Below are 21,952 nucleotides of genomic sequence, written 5' to 3'. Positions count from 1 at the left end.
AGGGAGAGAACACAAAATGGTATCAATACAGGAGCAGTGTACCCACGTGCACATGGGGCCAGGAGCCGAATAGGGGGACATGGGGACAGAGGGTGACCGAGGTGTGCTGCTGGTCAGGTGTGGGGAGGAAGTGGTGCCCAAAATGAGTCCTCTTCAACTTCTGCCAAACGTGCAGATGTGGCAGATCGGGCATTCAGCCTCCTCTTATTTCAGCAACGTTGCTAGTAGATAAAATCTCAAACCAGGTAAGATTTGAGGCTTCTTGGAGGGCTGAACTGCTATTACACTGTGGCCAGGTTAAAAAATCACAGTGTGAACAACATACATACCACTGGGCCATACAAGTGAAAAGTAACTTCTATGCACAAACCCATCCCCTGCACACACACACCATGCACACAAGTGGGTGATGGGATCCCTCTGCAAAGAGAGAATACCACCAGACAGAGTATTTCTCTTTCATGAGAATCCGCTGCCAACAGATACACAGTTCACATCCTGCAAGAGGCAGAGGATCTGAGCTGCCATGGGAGCAGCAGTGGTGTGGAGTTCCCCTGCCCTGCAGCCTGGGTGACAGCATGTGAGAAGGAGGGAGGGAGTGCAATATGTGGGGTGGATTTCCCCCCCGCCGTGCCTTGCTGATAGGCACCTCTGGGGAGATATAGTGCTTGTGAGGGTTCTGCAGAACCCCCCAACGTTAAGTCAGGTTGGTTCAACTGGAAATTTCACCTGGCATCTTTTGATTTTCTGCTATCAAGCAGCAGCCACGGCCAGGAGAGCATTTCACCCAAAGGAAGGAAGATGCTTCAGTGTCTGTGGGCTGCAGAGGTGTGGAATATGTTTTGTTAGAGCACACAAGAAGCCATTTACAAGTGGCCAAACAGGGAACGGTCCCATCCATACTTGAAGTCTGCAACTGGAGACGATGGGAGGCAAGATCTCAGCATCCCAGCATCCTCTGTGACATCTTGATTTCAGCCCTGCCTCCTTTGCTCAATTTCAGGCAGCACACTCGTATTGCTGGAACTCAGCGCCTGGCACATGCCGTGTTTGCTGTAAGCAGTATCACGGCACAGCTATTTGCTTTCAGATGTGTATTTCCAATTATTCAGCTCTAAAAATATTCCCTAAAATGATGCACAAGTGTTAGAGAGAACCCAGAGAGACTTTTATTCTGCCCAGCAGGCAGAACTGCCTCAACATCCTACAGATCTTCAGGCAAAATGCAAAGACAAGGAATGAAAAAAACAGCAAAGCCCAACCTAGCCAGAAGCAGTTGCCACTCAATTAGCTTCAAAAATAACCCCAGTATGTACCTGGTTGCATGCTCAGAGTCACCCTATTGGGTTTTCTTTTGCCTCTGTCAAAATTGTGTTTTCTGACCACGTCTGGAATATTCCTGTTGTTTTAAAGTGGGAAACTTAAAGCTCTGCACTGAGCAAAAAGCATTAAAAAACAAATCTTTTTTGTTGTATTCTCATGTGTTTTCTGCAAGAATTTTGTGCCTATAAAAGCCCAGAGACAAAAGGGAAGCATGTGTTGAGTTAGGAGAGGACCAAGTGAGGGTTAACCATTGTATAGGAATGTGAGTAAGGAGAGGACAAGATAAGAGTTAACTATTGTATAGGAATGCAGGTAAGCAGGATGTGAGGCCAGATAAGAAAAGAACATCTCAAAACTCTATTGTAAACTTGAAGAAACTTTACACAAGGAACAGGTCGGGATGGGATTACTTCTGTTGAAGACAATGAGCCTTCATGCCATGACCACCAGAAGGAGACCCCCACTGCCCAGGGCGCACGTGCAGGAGGGAGGGACCATATGCTGATGGGTTCCGGAAATGTAATGAATATGGACACGAATTCTGGGAAAATCATTGGTTATGTATCAGTTTGGCCTCTATCTGTCCCAAGCTTTTGCCCTACGTTGGGCAAGATAGGCAGAATACCCCCTTGCAGCCGGTGTCTGCACAGCACTGATTAAAACATACCTGCGTCATAATCGAACTTTGGGTTGTGGAGTCTGATTCCACGAGTCAGTCTGGCACCCCAGATGGGACAACCTCTGCTCAGCTGCAGGACCAGCCGAGAAAAGGGACGCCTTTGTCGCGCCCTGAGATTTCTCAGCAGGACTCCCCTTCCTCATCCCATCACTGCGGGAGCAGACGAGGACCACTGGCAGACCAGGTATGTGAATGGGGATAAGGGGAGCCCATAAGTGGTGAGGAGACATCCTGCGCAGGGTATGCCCCCTGGGAGGTGAGCTCACAGGTCAGGTTGCCGGCTGGGGTAGGAAAACTTCTTGGAGAAGTTCCTACGAAGGGGGTCCGTAATGGTCAAATGGTAACGGGGATTTTTGTAATAATAACAGCAGGAGTCATAGGTTGTATAACTGCTATTACCACCTAGCTGAGGATAGTTTGCAGGGTGGAAATGCGGACATAAAAGATGATTTCCCTCTGCAGGACCCTCATTGGGACCCAGATAGAGGAGCAGAACGAGATCTTTTAGCATGTTCGTACCGTGTATCCAAATCAATACCTCAAAATATTTGAGATATCCTCTGGGGAAATTAGAACTAAAACATTTTGAACTCGTATTTTGATTAAGCTGGCACTATGTGAATGTGGTGTGAGTGAGATGTAGCTGAGCTACGCAGCCAGAGAGGAGTCCTGATCCATGGTTCCGTGCTCCCACCAGGGAAATGGCTGGAGATGGACAAAGCAATAAGTTGTTCTTTGTGTCATTTGTCCATCCGTACGTGTTTTTCTGTTTGTATGAAGTTTATAGATTGCAACAGCGATGGGAATTTATAAATTGGGAAGAGGGGCCTGAGGAAAGATGTGTGTTCCACCTGGAAAACAAGTGTTGTCCCATTTATATCGTATGCTGTCTAGTGTGTGAAGAAATATATTGGGGTTGGTGGTGTCATTCGTGTCTGGAGTGCTACCGTGAGACAGAGCATCACGGACTAGCGTGGGGAAATTTTAGAGTATGAAGGAAACAACCTGAGGAAACCTTGTGGCAGTAACAATCCAGTGAGACAACATTATGGGAGGCTCACAGGGAAATACCTAAAAGAACACCCCTCGGATGTGTTCTGGCACACTGACGAAACATTGCATGGGGTCCTGGGGGCACTCTAAGTAAGAAAACTGATAAAATATTGTAATCAATGGTGGTTATTGTATAAATTGGATGATGGGGAAAAGTGGCCCCTGAACGGGACACTGAAGTACAATACCATTCTGCAACTGATGCTATTTTTAAGGTAAATGGGATGAGGCAGCATATGCTAATATGTTCTTTACCCTCAGAAATCATCCTGAGTGGCGAAGAGAATGTGGGATGGAGGCACCACAAGATCCTCTGGTGTTAGCATTAGAAAAGGATCGGTGGGCAGCAGGAAGAGGAGGGATAAAACGCTGTTGCTCCACATGCAGTGTAGGATAACAGCGTACTAGACTAACTGAAGTTAAGACTTCTGCTCTTTTGTTGGACCATTATCAGGTGCCAGGGGCAGGGAGTCCTAGCACTGGACAAAGGGAGCACTCCAAAAGGGAGAACTCTTCCCCCGAAATCCTCCCCGACTCCCCTATAGCCTCTAGAACTAGGAGGCAACAAAGTTTAGCACCCCTGAGGGAGGCGGTGGGACCGGATGCGACACGTATCTTCATAAAGGTCCCGTTCTCTTCTTTTGATCTGGAAACCTGGACAAAGGTGGCTAAGGAATATCGAAGTGACCCGTGGGAGTAACACGGCATTTTCAGTATTTGATTAGGGAGCACAATCCCAACTGGAGTGATATCCAGTTGTTACCAAACTCCATGACGGAGACCAAAAAGGATCTAATTTTGAAAACAGCCCAGAATCTGGCTGAGGATAGTTTGCGGGGTGGAAATGCGGACATTTCCCTCTGCAGGACCCTCACTGGAACCCAGATAGAGGAGCAGAATGAGATCTTTTAGAAGCCTACCGCGGATGGGTGGTAAAAGGGATGGAAAGGGCTATTCCTAAAACAACCAATTGGTCTGCCTTATATGCTACAAGGTAGGGTCCAAAAGAAACCCCCTCAGAATTCCTGGACTGAGGCCCTTACCTTGTGGCCAGAATAGTACAAGTGGGGAATGAGTGGCAATTACATACACCTTATCAACCTCAGTCAAGCAGACAAGCAGAGAAAATGAATCATTTGTTAAAATTACAGATAGTTAAGCATGGCCAGGAGCCAGGAATACTGTGGCCCCAAGCGCTGCCTTTGGCTTTATTAAGGATTTGAAGAAAACCCTGAATCAAGGAAGGACTAAGTCCATTTGAGATCCTTTATGGGAGACCTCACCCGGTACAAAAAGGAAATTCTACACAAATAGGGGAGGAACTTTTGAGCAGATATGCAATTAAGTTGCAAAAAGCAATTAAAGGATATTGAGAAGGTGGTGTTTAATAGCTGGGCATGAGGCCTGGATGGTCCGGTACTGCCTGGAGATTATGTGTATGTTAAATCCCTCTCAGATTCTCCTCTAGAACCAAGGTGGGAAGGATCTTACCAAGTACTCCTCACCACACACAGGGCAGTCGAGGTGGAAGGACTGATACCGTGGATACACTACACCTGCCTGAAGAAGATGTCCGACCACAGTGGACTGTGAGGGAGAAAGGACCCCTCCGACTAACAATTAAGAAAGATGTATAAACTATGTGTTGTAATTAACCTTATAAGATTTGCTTTGGCCTGGAAAGGTAATAGCTTCCTAAATGTTACTTGGGCAGTAGCCCAAAATTTTAACCTAACAAATTGTTGGATATGGACGGCCCTCCCTGGGGGGGGGAGGTGCCAGTTTACAGGTTAGTAGCGCTTAATTGGACAATTCCAAATTGGGGAATGCAAGTATGAAATAGAGGATAAATTACGAAAGGGCCCCGAGTTCGATCTGCTGATTATTAATTCTTCTAAGTCTATCTTTGTGGATAGGGAAAACGATAGCGAAATTAGTGCGAAAGTTGGGTGGCAAAATTTAACAGTATAGGATGTAGTTGGGAATATGGGAATTCGGGGACAGTATCAGGACTCAACGAGACTACAAGGTGGAAGCAGGGCACAGAGTGCGATCCTAGAACAAGTAAAAATTCATCATGGCCTATAGATAAGAATGTACTTGGGATTGTGGGAATGGGAACATCTTTTACCCAACAAGAGGGTAGGTCTAATCCATGCAGATTACCTTATGGATACAGGTGATTATCTGGGGATAGGCAGGCACGAAAGACACTGCCTCCAAATTGGCAGTGGGAACATGCACTGTGGGATACTTGGTTCCTCAGACCACGGTGCATGAGGAAATACCACGAGGACTCTTGAGAACCCCTTGGAGACGGATGAGAAGAGTACTAAATCCCTTGGTGGAAAAACCTACTGGTTTCCACAGCTTTGTGAGATGGCTCATCCCATCCCTTGGAGTAAGTGAGCTGGAGAAAGCCATCGTTGATATTTCAGCCAATCTAGAGATAATAGAGAACGCTACCACTGATGCAATCAAAGCATTACAAGTTGAGATTTCAATGTTTAGTCAGGTTGTATTACAAAACAGAATGACATTGAATCTCCTAACAGCCAAAGAGGGAGAGCTTTGTGTGATAATTAATCAGAGCTGTTGTGCTTATGTAGACAAGACTCAAGGAATAGAGACTGATCTACAGGCAATATGGGAACACACTAAATTACTTCACCAGGTAATGATGGATTCACAGAACTGTGGGAAAAACTTACCAGCTGGTTACCTAATTTTGAATGGCTAAAGCAACTCTCTGTGGCTTATATTATTATGATCATCTTGCTCATTTTAATGTGCTTTGCGATGAGATGTGTATTATGGATATGCAAAACTTCTGGGGATAGTTATGAGGAATGGAAAAAGCACAAGCTAAGGCAGAAAATAGAAAGTGGGCGTTATTTCAAAACTTCCCTTTTCCCAAATGAAGTAATCTAGCAAAAGAATTTGCTACGTTCAAGAAAAAGGGGGGATTGAGTTAGGAGAGGGTAAACTGAGGGTTAACCATTGTATAGGAATGTGAGTAAGGAGAGGACAAGACAAGGGTTAACCACTGTACAGGAATGTGAGTAAGGACAGGACAAGATAAGAGTTAACTATTGTATAGGAATGCAGGTAAGCAGGATGCGAGGCCAGATAAGAAAAGAACATCTCAAAACTCTATTGTAAACTTGAAGAAACATTACACAAGGAACAGGTTGGGATGGGATTACTTCTGTTGAAGACAATGAGCCTTCATGCCATGACCACCAGAAGGAGACCCCCACTGCCCAGGGCGCACGTGCAGGAGGGAGGGACCATATGCTGATGGTCCGGAAATGTAATGAATATGGACACGAATTCTGGGAAAATCATTGGTTATGTATCAGTTTGGCCTCTATCTGTCCCAAGCTTTTGCCCTACGTTGGGCAAGATAGGCAGAATACCCCCTTGCAGCCGGTGTCTGCGCAGCACTGATTAAAACATACCTGCGTCATAATCGAACTTTGGGTTGTGGAGTCTGATTCCACGAGTCAGAATGAAAAAAACAGCAAAGCCCAACCTAGCCAGAAGCAGTTGCCACTCAATTAGCTTCAAAAATAACTCCAGTATGTACCTGGTTGCATGCTCAGAGTCGCCCTACTGGGTTTTCTTTTGCCTCTGTCAAAAATGTGTTTTCTGACCACGTCTGGAATATTCCTGTTGTTTTAAAGTGGGAAACTTAAAGCTCCGCACTGAGCAAAAAGCATTAAAAAACAAATCTTTTTTGTTGTATTCTCATGTGTTTTCTGCAAGAATTTTGTGCCTATAAAAGCCCAGAGACAAAAGGGAAGCATGTGTCACTTTCTCAACAAAAAGGCTGCAAAATCTCAGTTTTATGTAAATAAGCACACGTCGCTCCCAGGGCTTTAAAACCAGGGAATGCTGAAAACGTCTATAGTTCCTCAACTCAAGTGTTGCTCCTGGGCAATGCTATAATATTCATTAAAGAACCCATTTATCAACAGATACCACATGTCAGAGTTTTCCAGCTCGGCTTCCTGACACTGCTCTGAAAATGATGCTTAAAAGACAAAACCTGAAATGGAAAGCGATAATCCGGGATTCTTTTGCCTGCTGTTTGGCCCCACAATAGTGATTAGCAACTAAAAAAGTAAAGATTTACACTATATCCTTTCTGATAACGTCGAGCGTTATGCTTTATTTTCCAAATCATTAGCATGCACAAGAATGACCTCATGGTGAACAGATGCACTTGGATATGGCAGTGATTAGATCAGTCCTCTCAGCAGTCAAGTGTGCCCATTTCAATTAACCCTTTGAAGCACCAACTGCAAGCCCACAGCACTGAAAAGCAGGGCTGGAGGTTCTCTCCGAAGCAGAAATCTGCTCCTGCAAGCCTAACAGTGCCGAGTATGAGGGTTTCTCTGGTCAAAGGGCTATTTCTTTTCCTTTCCAGAAGGTCCACCTATTTCCATTTTCTAAGAGTTAACACAGTTCTGGATCCTGGTCTCGAATGAACAAAGCCACTGCTTTTTAGCCACCAGAGGTAATTGAAGTTGGAACGTTTTGTATCTGTTTGCACCTGTTCAGTTTTTATTCCTTTTTAAAGCATACGCAAGCATTTCGTTGAATAATTGTTTTCCTTTTTTTTTGGCTGAGGGAGCAAGAACAGAAAAAGATAGCAGCTTAAAAACCCATCCTTTAAAAGGAGAGAAATCTGCAGAGGGAAAGGATAAGAATAATTCAGTAGTGTTGGATTACTGAGGATTTCCTGGGCTGCCTCTCATACCCAGCCTAATTAAAATACAGCATGTAATGTACCAGTTTAACAACAAAGGACTGTATTCTCATCTTTTGTTCCTAATCTGCACATCCCCTAAATGAGTTCAGGGACGCCCGTTCTGCCCACCAGCCTGCATGTGCAGCGTGTAAGAAGGACTGGGCTATCTGTGATACGTAGAGGGACTTTAAGGCTCTGTTCCTGAAAACAGCAAGGGAGCTATTTTCGTGCGTACAGCCAAGCACCTGCAGGATTATGTGTGATATGGGAGGCTAAGCAAAGGCGTGTTGTAAGAAGCCCGCGTCCCGTCTGAACCTAGGGGAGGCATCCCTGGAGACAGCCTCAGGAAACAGAAAAACAGCTCCGTCAAGGAACACTACAAAAACATGGGGCATTAACAGCCACATATTCAATTCATATAATCGCTTTGGTTTCCTTCTTGTACGGCATTGACTGCTTAAACCAATCTTAATTTTAATCAACGTGTACTCGCTGGCCCTTTTTATCGTGCAGGAGTGCAGGCAGTGACAGCAGGATTAGAAAGAAGTGGCATTCAGAATGAGATCAGAGAAGAAATAACCTTAAAATTGACCCGAAAAGTTTAAAAGCTAGGCAGGGCTGGCAGTTTCAGCTGGGAGAGAGAGAGCAAACCCTGTCCTGTGCCAGCTCCATACATGCACTTCTCCACCAGCCACTTCTTCCCTCTTCCCTCACCTCACTTGCACAGCAATTCCCCTCAGCCATCCCACAGCACGTCGCTGATCACTGACAGGGTGAAGAGTTGGCTGCAAATGTACCCAGACTTCACCTGGGTTGCTTCTGGATTTCAAAGGAAAGATTCTGTGGTTTAAGGAAAGATCAAAGCATGCCTCGTCCTCCGCTAGACAGAGTGTCAGCCTTGTGCGTGGAGCTCGGAGTGGGAAACAAAGCAGAAAGCACTCAGTATCATGGGGTGCTGCTGGGGATCTGTTCTCAGGTTGTCTCCCAGCTCTGAGAGCACCAGGGCCACATTGAGAGTCAGCAGGCTACAGGTTACCCTGCCTCTGGATGCTGGTGGTACATTTGCTAGCACCCACAAAGGAAAACACGCCAGGCTGGGTGTCCTGCCCTTGGGGAGCCCCTGCTGCCTCCAGGCTGACTGAAGTGTGCCATGGTCAGTGTTTGGTGTAACAATGCATCTTCAGGGCAGCTACCAACACAACTCTTAGTGACACTCAACTAAATACGCATGTAAACAAGCAGACAACTTGGGCAAACTCCTTCAAAGAGAGCACACCCTGAGGCATGGATTCATATCCTCGCCAGGACTCGTCCCATTACGAAAACCCTATTTTCACACACCAGTGAGGCTTTTCTGGACTCATTCTTGCCCCACAATCACTTACAGAGCCCATAAGAGAGGAACACTGGGTTGCTGTGTGAAGTTTCCCACGCGGTCCCTGGCTGCAGCCTGGACTGTGACTCTTTATCCTTGCCCATCACTGGCCAAGAAGGAATTAGGGCCGATAACCCAGGACCAGGTTGAGGTTTTGATTCCAGAAATCACAACCAGACACCGGCTTCTCCAATGGGAAGGAAACCCTAACATTTGGAGCCTGAATATCAGGATCTGACAATGGCAGATCAAAAAACATAAACTCATGACATCATAAACTGATGTTCAAGTACTAATTATCTAGCAGTGTTCTGAGAAATGTAAGCGGACATCAGCAAAGTAATTTTGCATATAAGACACATCACCTAGCTCAGAAAGCATGACTACTGCATTATCAAATGAATCTGTCCTTGCCTGCCCAACTAAATTTCACCAGAGAAAGATCTCTGCGTGCTGTAAGAGAAAGTGAGAAACAGATACAACCGCACGCAGAGCAACGCACCTAAAATATACTGAGGTATCTACTTCTTTTCCTGATGCATCAACAGACAAATGATTCAAAGTGCTAAAAACACTGGGCACGAAATCTACATTTCTATTGAAATTGATAATTTCTTTTTGTCTCAGACTTTTGGCAGAGTGTATAAAAGAATTTAATTCACAGCTGTTCTACTTTTTAATGTAGAAAACATTAATCAAAGCTTTAAGTTATAAGCTTTTCTAATGTTGTTTAGTATTCCAGTTCAACAAAGATCAATAGAGGCCATTCCTGTGTTTCTTGACGCCTCTCCAGGAAGCAGAGGCGCGATTATGTAAATAGCACTGGCTCCCCTTTACTTCTGCCAGCTTGCTTATCTCCAAAGCCTTCTGCCTGCTGCTACTGGCGACCAATGCAAGGACATGCATACACCTCTTATCTCCCAACAAAGCTCTGAAAACGCACGGATTGGAGCCAGTAATGTTAAACAATGATGCACAGCTGATTTTATTGGTAACTGATTTATTTTAGGAAATCTAATTTCTTCCTTCAATTTTTTTTTTTCAGTTTAGATGGGAGATATTTGCTAACAAGTCAGGCGAGAGAAAAATAGAGCAGATGTTCTTCAACATTTTTACAGGTCTGAAATAATCTATTAAACAACCCGAAAATGTAGTGGGAAATAATTAGCAAGTGCCAGTTTCACCCAAGGAGTGTAAAAAGAGGATTAAGGAATCTTTGTTCAAGAATCCAACGGGCAGTGACCATACACTGCTTGAGGTTGGAAAAGCAAATCTTGAGGGCACTGGAAATCTGCATTTTAGAATCAGTGTTTCCTTTGAAGACACATTTATTTAAGCTTAATTAAAACAGCGAACTTTGGCTCTTTGGACTTTGCATGCTACCTTAAGATCTCAATGGGACACGTAAGGAATAAATTCACACAGTTAGGCATTAAATGTTCATCTTTCAATGGGGCTGATGAATGGTCGCCAGCATAAAGGTGTGTATGCACACACATGCGGAATTATCCGTACCTAACATATTAAAACGAAAGAGCTGAGCAGGTTCCAGGCCAGGTGCTGGAAGAAAGCCTGCAATTTGCTCATATGTACTGAAGGCAAATGCTAGCGTTCCGCACACGGCTATGATTTTCCAACGGAACACCATTCTTACATTTCTTTTTCATTAATCCCTGACCCTGGTATCTCAGCAGCATAATCCCCATTTAGCATTAGTAGCAACGGCTTCTACTGCGAGGAACTATTTTTCGATAAGTAAGCACCGATTCAGGCAAAGCTTTTGAACAGCATATTCCCAGCTCAGCAAGAAACCCGCACTCCTGAATGAACCGGAGCACATTACTGAGAGAAAGTTCATTAACCTTGCTAGATTCGAGGGTTAACAGGATAGCTGAAGAAAGGAACAGAGTGAATAGCTCTGATGCAAAACAAATTAAAATGAATGTCATCATTCCTTTTGATATTCATTAGTTGATTCAGGGGAAGAATGGTCTTCTTAAATTTGCAAGCATTTATCTACAAAAAACAGGTGTACATCTGCTGCTCAAGTGCTTCTTAGTGCGAAAGAGAAGAATAACGTGCAGAGACTCACCAGTTCCACCCAGGGAGTAGCTGGGAGAGGGAGAAAAGACCTGAGCGGCAAAATCCTCAAATGTCATTACTTCTTTGTGGTTCTGGATTATTGCTTCAAGATACAGAGCTCTTTCCTCGTAGCTGCAACAGCCAGGTTAAGGAACTGTGTGCACAGAATAAAATGCTGTTACGTGACGTGCAAGCCCACTGAAACACTAACAAAGCCACACATTGGCGTGGAGGACCCGAGCTGCACAACACTGCTTAACGTTGCTAAACATGAGCAGCCTCCTTGCTTGAAATTACAGACGATGCTTTTAGTTTCATCAGTGAAAAGGAGCGACTTGGTAGATCCGGTGGGATGCTGCAGTTACCAAAGGGTAAAACCTCAGCTTTCCCAGTGCAGGTTTTTTGAAACCACAATCCAACTTTAAGAGAAATCAGCTGTACTGGAAGTTCGTATTCCTGTTAAAATAACCCTGTCAGACTAGAAAAAATGATTAGACCGGGAGGAAAGCTGCAGGATAGAGGAGAAAAAAACCCCATGTTTACTCGATCATTATGCGTTTTAAAAGAAATTAACAGTAAGCGACACAAATCCCCAGGGCGCGAAGTTGATATTTAAGGCAGATGTAGTATTATGTATCCTAAATGAACGACACGGATTGAAAAAAAAACACACAAAAACACGCGCACAAAAAAACTTGCACGCGTTATTGTCTGCATAATGCAGACAACAAAGCAATCTAAAATCAAGACTATTGCCTTTTAATTAAAACTCGGCAACCTGGAACACACAGCATTCAAATGTGTAATCAAAAACCAGTCACCAATAAAACTTACAAGCGTAACAAGCTGAAGCAACTTTCCAGCTGTCTTAATAGGACCCCTGCTTGCGGCAGCTTTTCAGAGTGGAGAAAGCAAATCTTTTCCTTTTGTGTGCAGCTTCTGTTTTCTCAGAAGGTGAATCATACACTTCCAATAACGGGATAACGCCTGAAACAAACCTACAATGGGCTGAAGAACCTCACGTATGACTTTATGAATTAGCGTTCGCAGGCGCCCGTATGACATCTCATTCTCCATTTCCTCATTTAAAACAAAAGTTTTCAGATCCCCATTGTTTCTGTTGTGTGGAAATGCATTACGAGTTTGTAGGGCTGCAACGGGGGAGAAAGGGCAATTTAAATTTAGAAATTAGGAGCGTACAGTGGAACGCCAGCGACAACATAATGCAGGTGAGGGTATTTAGAACTGAAAAGCATTACTAATTAATACTGAAGTGCCATTTGCGACTTTCATTATGTTAACAAAAATGCTTTGAAATGGCTTTTAAAAAAAAAAAAGATCGGAGCACTTAAAAATGGGAGGCGGTGGCCGTAGTGTTGTGCCTCACTGGGGGGAGCAATGGTGTGCCAGTTGCTAGAGCTGCTGCGACGGCAAAAAAAGGAAACAACGGCAGCGCTGGCTCTCATGCTAGTGGAGAAGGGCAGATACGCGATAAATCTTCTTACAAACTTCCCGTGGAAGCCCGGAGAAAGAGAATCAATAGATGCCGTTTCAGAGCGTGCACCTGCTGACAGCGTTATTTGTTTAGCGGTGCTCCCTTTTCTCCCCTAAGCCCAGGAGAACGCATTCCTGATAGCGCAAGCATTAGCCCGCCTGCATTCGGGGCTGCCTCCCTATTATGGGCTGAACTCCTGATGACTCTTGTTAATGAATAGGCTGCCAAACTTCCTCGGAGAGGAGGCACACGCCTGGGCCCTATTCTAAAGGGACTGACGGATGCCATTCACTTCTCATTACGAAGATGCTTATTCCGCGGCGCGCTCGGCTGTTGCCAGGGCCGTGCGGCGCACGCTCGGGCTGTCAGCGGGACGCGCAGGCCGCACGGCCGTCTGGCCAGCAGCCCCTCCGCCGCGGAGCTGGCACGTGCGGGCGCAGCGGGGAGGGAGCGAGGCGTGACAAATCGCTGAAAGGCTCCGGCCAAACCGACGGCTGCCGGCCACCTGAGCCCGCCGCCCCGCCGTCCGCAATGCCCGGCCTGCCGTGCGCCCTGCGGCCTGCTCCGGGCCGTGCTTCCAGCCAGGAGGGGAGGACGGGAAGGCTCTCTGCGCTACGCCTAATGACGTCCCGCTGCCTAATGAAAGGCCTCGCGCGTCGAGCACATAAGCCGGCAATGCGCCGAACGACTGCTGACACACTGAGACTTTGTACCGGTTTCCCTGAATATCGTGCAGAAAAACAGAGGGGTGAGGTTTCGGCGAGGCCAGGGGCATGTCTCTTAGAGCCCTTACTTACAAAAACAAAGGACCGTAGCCATTCAGATGGGCAACCGCAAGAGAAGCACTCAAACTCACCGCCGGGAGCTGGGTACACCAGCATGTGCCACACAGACTCCATGTAGGTTTGGCAAGGTTCAGCATGGCACAGGCCTGCCACCCCTCATCACCATCCCTCGCAGCTCAGCATCCTCCAGGTGACCAACCAGGACAGCAGCCAGCTCTAGTTTTACCTAGCTTCAGGAGTTTTCAATAGGAACATCATAAACAAGCTCTGAAAGGAAAATTGCTACTTCACTGTTTCAGTGTCATTACATTACGTGGCTGTCAGATACACTGGAGCTTCAAAGGATGGAGCTCCATAGTACCTGGAAATTCCTTGTTAAGCACTGGAATAGGCTCCCCAGGGAGGTGGTTGAGTCACCAACCCTGGATGTGTTTAAAAACCGTTCGGATGTGGTGCTCAGGGACATGATTTAGCAGTCATTAAGAGTTAGGGTAGTTTGGTTACCTTGTTTGATGATCTTTAAGGTCTTTTCCAATCTGAGCAATTCTACGATTCTATGATTCTAATGCATTCTGGGGATCCAAGAGAACAGAGAACATCCAAAGAATGCCAGTACAAGGTGGAAGGTGGATAGGGAGAAGAAGGCTTGGAGATCAGCAATTTGTGGCTGTTTGTACCACAGCAATCTGAAACAGTCTCTAAAACGTCAGTCTCAAGACGCTTCCTCTCCATTACCATGTAAACCTGACTCCCTCGTGGTAATTGCTAGCACAGTGCTGCTAAGATTGCAGCCACTGCGCTTTTGTTGCACCTTCACCCTGAAGGACCAGGGATCTGATTTTACTTAAACACGCTGGAAGATTAAGCTGGATCTGTTTAACACGAAATTCATGTCACAGCTTTGCATGAGCACATGATGTAAAGCTGCCCCCCAACATGAATCCCGGCCATATTATTCAGATGAAACCAATACTTGCACAGTGCTGTATAAACTACTATTTACTAAAAAAATGTTTTGCATGTATCAGCAACCCAGCCTTCACAGCTCATTGCTATGCCACGGGTTGAGCGGGGCCAAGAGAAAGCCTAAAGTGCCTGGCTGGCGGTGCTGCAAAAGCCTCAAGGCCAGACTGCTGAAGTGAAGCATGCAAATCATTTCTGGGGATGGCCTGGCTGCAGAGATGGGTTATGATCTTGAACCCTACACCGCTGAAGGAGCTGGACAGCTGGCTTCCCTGATTAACTAAGCCCCCATTTATCTGAAGGTTTTGGGTGTCCCTTGAGATCTCCAGATAAATGGGGTTATACCAGGCATTCAAAGAAGCTGATCAAAAGCAGCCTCTTTTAATATGTATGGCAATTTGACCCATCTCTTACACGATTGCATTATTTTACATTTTACTTCTACCACGACAAACTCCAGAGCAAAATGCTTTCAATAGGCACAAGCACTTCCATTTACTTATATTCATACACTGAATGACACAGAGAGCCACAAGAAGGCACACATGGCCATCAATATATATGAACGTGTGACAGCAGGAATTTATCTCCAATTAGAATATGGCAAATCTCAGTATTTGACCATTATGAGTTTTTATAAATATTTTATCACTCGATGAGTTATTTTAACCATTCAGCCGTACAATGCAAGCTGTGTGACAGAAGAACCTCCAAAGTCCTTGTTGTCTATGTTCTGTAGATGAACAGAGCTAACTTGAGGTCCAGATCTGTCCAATATCTCTCCATGGACACACACGCCGTGTTGTATCACAAAGGTGCATTTAGAAAGAAGGAATGCAGAAAATAATTACTCAAATAGATCCTGAAAATGCAAAAACCTAAACTCTGCGCTGACCTCAAGGAAAAATGTCAGGTATTGATCACTACTGACAGCAGCGGCCAGCTATTCCTTCTTTACACTATTTTTGGAGAACAAAATCATTTTGGTAACATTCTCATATTGCTAATATACGGGAACGATCACGTATTTTGTTGACATAGCACTCTTTTCATGGAAACAAAAGCCAAAATGCTTAGTGGGTTCTGAACAGGCAAAGTGAGAACTGCCGGGTGACCCTCCACAGCTTGCTGTTTTGTGGTGTGCCAGTGCCAAGGGGCTCCATCCCACACCAGGACCCAACGGCTGGGCTGCACGAGGAGCACATGCTGACACGACTGTTCCTCTGGCTCCAGAGGGATTGTTAATGCCGACTATTGGCATGAACTGATTGCAATTCCCATCTGTGATGCAAATCCTACCCCGAGAAGGGCTTTCAGGGCATCTGGCCAGTGGAGAAGCTGGAAATATAGAAGCAGACAGCTCTTTCCAGCCCATCAAGACTATATGCATGACCACACGTCAATTCCTACTTCCAAGCACACAGGGAGACTTGAAGGAAAGAGAATTTCTTGGAATGTCTTCTTAAATGCAAGAAGTACATTTCTCAAATCTCCCCAGGGGCTTCCAGCTTCACGGATGCTCATACAGGTGACTACACAGGTATTGTGCAGGCAACACTCAGAAAATCCATTTTGCAAATAGTTTTCTGAGGCTGAGGATGGTGCTGGGGCAAGCTCCTGTCTTACTGTCTGTTCTTTTAAGATTTCAGTACCAGAGAACTACGGATAAGTAATTTCTCACCGTCACGTTTATTTCAATATCCTCTTAACTTGCACCACAAGAACCAAATATGGTTTCATAAAAAGGTTTTCTTCCTGCTACAATGACAGCAGTTTGAAAAACAAGCACCAATATAAATGTTTGGGACTTACCAAGGCAGAATAGAAGAAGGGCCATAAAATTGAAGCTAACAAATGTGGTGGTAAGATGACCTTTATATGCCTAATTGTCCTTCTTGCAGCTCTGGATACTACAGAGCTACCGTGCTTTTAAAGTGCTGTGATGGGTAATTGCAGTGTGAAACTCAATATCTTCAGTCACTTACGGGCTACTGGCTGTCACCACTGCATAAATTTAACTGAAAACTTTTGGGGGATTTTTAGTAACATATATCCTTCATTGAACAGGTGCAATTAAAATATACCTGTCAGCAACTGTAGATTTACTTTTTTTTTTTTTTCCAACCAAAGTAGCTAAGATTAAAGCTAATTAGAGGGTGATGCACTTTCAAAAACTGTTAGCGTAACATGGGAGACCATCAGGAGAGGCTGCCTCTATGGAACCGTCCAACTTGAAGCAACAGCTGTGAGTGAGTTGGCCCCGTGCCCCACGCCAGCCCTGAGGATGTGGGGACTTACAAAGCACTGATGGAGCCTTCAACCACAGTACAGAACAACAAATTACCTGCAGCTGCTTGGTGGCACAGCAGACTTCCACAGCACTTCCAAAATGTGCTGACACATTTGTTTCCCCAAAGATGATCCCTACCTTCCAAATGAACAACACCAAAGCTATGTTTCACATTGCTTGACACCAGCTCCTTGGAAATTAAGTCATGTCGCAGCAAAAGCCGAGGGCAGCGCGCTGCCCAACTTGTGCTGTGAGCTTCAGGCCTGGGATGTCAGTGATCTGTGGCACATTAGTCATGGCAAGTGCTGCAGGGGAGGCTTTTGCATTTATTATGAATAAGGCGGAAAACAAGCTTTCATCTTAATTTACTACTACTCTTCCTCACAGCAAGCCCCTGGGAGCAGATACATCTTGCCATTATAGACCAATCATGTAATGGTAGGAGTAGGAGCAATGGGTTGCTTTCCCAATATGACACAATTCTATACTTAAACTCATGCTTATCCATATCTTAAGCTTCACTTATGCTAATGTAATAACATAACTTGTAATGATGTCCTATCAGGTATTCTGTTTGTACAGATACCTGCTCTGTTGAAAGTAACTGTTAGAAATGCACGCTGTCTCCTTTATCTGTTTCGCTTTAATTCACATCACTCTTAAGACAGAAGAAAGGCAATCCTGCAGCGATGCACAAAACAGTGGCAAACTACCAAACACATGTGGTGAGTTTTGTATTGTACACTCAGCTCTCCGCATAGCCAAAGTCCACTTAGCAGCTGTGCTCCAGGCTCCACCAGTATGGTTAGAATGACTGCAATATTTCAATTGATTAAAATGATGCCACAACTGCCTGCATCAGTTACTGCAGCAGAAGGCCTAACTGAAGAGCACACAAAGATTTAACCACTGAGGTTAAATCTAGTCCTTAGATTAAGGACTGAAAAACACCTATCCTGCAAGGGCTGAGATGAGCTCTGTCATGCAAGTTTATGGCCAACCCATCAATGAGGCTTGATTCCTCAATACATTTTCTCTGGAAGCATCCATATAGTTCCCTATCCCATTCTAAGAGATACCTTACGAGATTGAAAGCTACCTTCTCCATGCCTCCAAGCAGGGAGATGCAAAGGTTCTCTCTCCTGAGGGCTCTGGGTGAGCTATCATCCAGCCACTTCCTCTGGCACGGTACTAGGGAAATAAGCTGGCAATAGTAAGGATGTGAGAGGCAGAGAGCACGGGAGACCTGTTCAGGAGATGGACCTCCAGAGGAATCTCACAGGGAGCAGAACTCAGCCATTTGGCCAGCTTTGCCATTTGGGAAAGGCCTTCCCTTTGCCCATGCAGCTTTACTGTACAGGTCTAGAAGGAAAGCTGCCCAGTGGCTGCAGAGGACAAATCCCTAGCTTGGATTTGCACAGAGATCATTATAACACAGTGGCTGTCCCACTTTATCAGTGTATGTACAGCTGCCGATGCTCATGTCCTGCAATTATCTGTCTTGTTCCACAAACCGGGTGATCATCAAGGGATAAATAACTGCAGGAAAGGTCACATGTTACCGAGCAATGCTTCCCCTGTGCTTTGTTGCAGTCTTAATTTTATTCAAACACTAACAAAATGCACCTATTTCAGTAACTCTGCTAATGAGCTGTTACTTTTGGGTATCATAGAAAAAGAGCAAAGGTACAAAGGTTCAATTATTTGTCATTTCCTTATGCCTTCCAGTTCTTTCAAATTGGCTGCTTGAACACACAGACACAATATACTAACTTCGCTCTACTGCTGTTAAGTGCATACCAGCAATACTATTCCCTTCTGTTGTTATTAGCATCTGTGTTATAGCAGACACACGCTGCAGGGCCAGGGAGGCTTTTCTGGAAAGCATGAGTATTTTTCCACTAAAACAGCATTCTAGTAATTTTTGCTGGGGAAGAACAGCCGCGGGGTTTTCAGAGCGGTTGAGAGCTGCCCAGGCTGCCCTGTGGGAGGGATGGCAAACCTCCTGCCAGCTTTTATCAGGCAAATCGGGAGAACTTTTGAAAACTTCCACTCCGTTATAACAGCAATAAAGACCAACCAACGTAACAGCAGATGCAAGCCTACGAACCAACGTCCTTCCAAAGACGTAATCATTTCAGAGGTATCATTCAAGTGGCTGCAGAAATGACGGCTTCTGAAGGCTGACATTGTGCTGCACTAAAAGCCTTCACAAAACTTTGCTCTGTTTGCATTGACCGGATGGCGTTTGCAATGCTCTTTCTTCAAAGGAAAAAAAGAATGACCGAGCGCCCGGACACTTCAGAGACTGTTTTGGGGACCGCAGTGTTGTTTTGGAGCTACAAAAACGAAAGCCACAAAACACTGCTAGCAGGGCTTGTATCTGTCGTGCTGCTGCCGGCTGCTTAATGCGGGTGCTTTCTCAGAGCCTGCACTGTGTGTGTCAGGTTAAGCAGAAAATTGCTAACTCACTCCTTTTTGCAGCATGTGTGGACCAAATATTTAATTAAAGTCAAACCTGGTGTGCGCTATCGCATAATATAGCTTACCCGAACGTGCAACATAAAGACATTGTCCACCCGTGCTTGTGATTAATTCACCACTTACAGATGGCCAAGCCATGTGGGCATTATTCAGCCTGTTCCAAGTGCGAGACCCTCGCTGCTTGCCTGGGTGACCTAATGGAAACAGAGGGGCCAGGACGTGCTAAGTGAGAAACAAATATGCTGTGTCCACACAAATAAACTCAATATGCCCAGGAATGCTCTGCCTTTCCACCTATCTCAGTACAGAGCACCTTGCATTTGTGCTTCTAACATTTCTTGCTTTCCAAAGCAGGATAGATACATTTTAAGAAGAGAGAAAACCTTACAGACTGGGAGATTATTGTCATTTTACAGAGGACAGGGGTACGGAGAGATTGAGAATGTATTCTGAAGTTATACAGGACGATTTTGTGGTTAAGAAACTAGAGAACAGATTTCTTGCCTCTTTCTCAGTAAGAAATGCTTAGAAGATTAATATTTATAAAACACTTCTACTAAATAAAGTATTTTGGATACAAAAAAATTACTTAAATCTGGACTTTTTTATGATTAGGAATCCTGTGGTTTTAAATTCTTAATGCAGTAACACTACCTTTTTGTAAAGCTAGAAATGAATCTCTTAAGATGAAGCACACATTTTTGGCAGCAGCAGCTGACAGCAAACATCCAAACCCAAGCCACTGGTTAATGCTGGACTTCAGTACCTTTAGCTTCAGACCCTGTACATGTGTTATGTGGGGAATCGAGTCCAGGGGGAGAAGCAGAAGCAGGTTTTCTGGTAGCTTATTGTTTATATTTGACAGCTGCTGGAAACTGCTTACATGCTGGAAATATTAATAATCTTGATGGAGATAAGTGAGTCAGGCAGGCAGGAATTACAAGTGCTGTTTATCACATGGCTCTACTATATGGCTGCAACTTCCTCTGGACAAGGCAGATAATGCGATTTGGTCGCAAACCACGCGCAGCAGACGCTGGAATGTTTACTTGGAGCCGTAACCAGAAAATAAATGTGGTGGCAGGGCTAAGTGAAAGCCTTGCGCCTTCTCCTTAAACGCCGGGCTGCAGCGCGGCAGCGATTGCTGCTGCTGGAGCTGTTTGCAGGGATGCTCCTTGGAAGGGGATGTGTGCAGGGATGCCGCTCGTGGGGAGCTGCTGACAGGCAAGCTCCTTGCATGGGGATGCTCCGTGGCCAGCGCTGGCACATCCCAGAGGGCAGCCCCACACCACAAACAGAAAGCAGGTGACGGTGGGGAGACACTCAGCTACGGACCTAATCTTCCAGCTTTTATTTGTTCTGATAGGAAAAGAGAAGACTGGACCTCAAGGCCTGTGGGTTGGTTTACTCATGTCAGCGATGACACAGTGCTGCTGGTAGTCGCTTGGATCTCAAAAATTTCTAATAATAAAAAAAAAGTGGGTAGTCTGTAAAGATGTAAGAGACATCTGCAAAAACGTACTGCTGTCTTTTGATCACTGCATATATGAAAATACACACACACAAATACGAACACATACACACTTCTTATTCAAATACATACGCTTCAATATCCTGCTCTGCAGCTTGAGGGAGGACACAGGACACAGCTCAGCCTTGCACTCAGTACTTTGTAGCTTCATCACAGCAGCATCAAAGTGAACGCATGCTGAACAGCCTCCCATGATAACAGTGGTCTCCAAACCACTGAACATCTGAACTCCCCAAGCTGTTCTCAGCCTTGAAAATGAAACAACCAGAGGTGGGAAGAGGAAGATGATGCCATATTCATCATTCAAAACCACTGCCTGGCTCATGAGACAATTCAGTAACCTGCAAGATAACTTTGCTTCTGTAAATCAGAAGCCAATATTTATCTCACCATTGCACCTGAATCATAAAGGAAAGCCTGCAGAAATGACCAAAATACTTTCTTGCACACTCACTTCAGAAATCTGGATGACTCAAAAGCTGAAAAAGGGATAATTACTGACAGGTTAAATAGGATGAGTAGTGCAAAGGCAGGAGGATACTTGCAAAATAGTTTAAATAACTGAAGAGAGGAATCTGGTTTACTTAGCCGTGCACAGCAAAACAGGGTGCAGCAGCACACGGGTGCACAGCCCAGCAAAGCCATGGAAAAGCAGAGGAAGTCTGCAAGCAACCATCTGACCAGGGCATGATTAATGTGTAACGCTCCTGCCACAGTGCTCTGCATTGCTTACTAATGTACCTGCTAGGTAAACACACAGCCCTGCAGGATGGTGGGAAAAGGCGATGAAAAAATTATCTCAGAAACCTGTGTCAAATGGGGAAGGTCAATGTTTGATTGTGCACTTGCACATAGAAACTTCAGGGTATTTTTTTCCCGACAGCAGTCTCATCAATCAGCTGAGATTATATTCAACTACAGATCTGCTGGTAAAAGTCTGCATTTCACATTTTTAAGCAAGATGCTACAGATGTTACTGAAATGGTACATATATGCCAACAAGTCACGATACTGTCGTTATCTATAGGATTCATGTCAAATAATAGGCATGCTGCAAGACAGCTTTTGACTGTAATTACACAAAATAATTTTGCCCCTTCCAGTTTATTACAGATCTTTTCATTATTTCTCGGCCT

At 45.0% G+C, this 21,952-nt stretch overlaps 1 protein-coding gene and 1 pseudogene across 5 annotated transcripts in view; one reads left to right on the top strand and one right to left on the bottom strand.

The window, feature by feature from the left end:
* The window catches only part of RALGAPA2 (Ral GTPase activating protein catalytic subunit alpha 2), a 121,517-nt gene that overhangs the window by 4,216 nt on the left and 95,349 nt on the right, over positions 1 to 21,952 (bottom strand). For 4 of the 5 annotated variants that reach the window (XM_085218663.1, XM_085218661.1, XM_085218659.1 and 1 more), the window contains one exon: positions 11,279 to 11,400. In XM_085218663.1, the coding sequence (XP_085074789.1) occupies positions 11,279 to 11,400 (122 nt within the window). Of the gene's footprint in view, positions 1 to 2; positions 3,710 to 11,278; positions 11,401 to 21,952 lie in introns of those variants that run through there. The other variant, XM_085218662.1, reaches the window with a different exon arrangement.
* LOC146544843 (syncytin-2-like) lies at positions 3,643 to 7,452 on the top strand (annotated as a pseudogene).

Source organism: Meleagris gallopavo, chromosome 2 (assembly GCF_905368555.1).
Source record: "Meleagris gallopavo chromosome 2, MGAL_WU_HG_1.1, whole genome shotgun sequence".
NCBI classification, from domain to species: domain Eukaryota; kingdom Metazoa; phylum Chordata; class Aves; order Galliformes; family Phasianidae; genus Meleagris; species Meleagris gallopavo.
The sequence above is the reverse complement of the archived record's forward strand: the minus strand, read 5'-3'. Positions and strand labels throughout refer to the sequence as shown.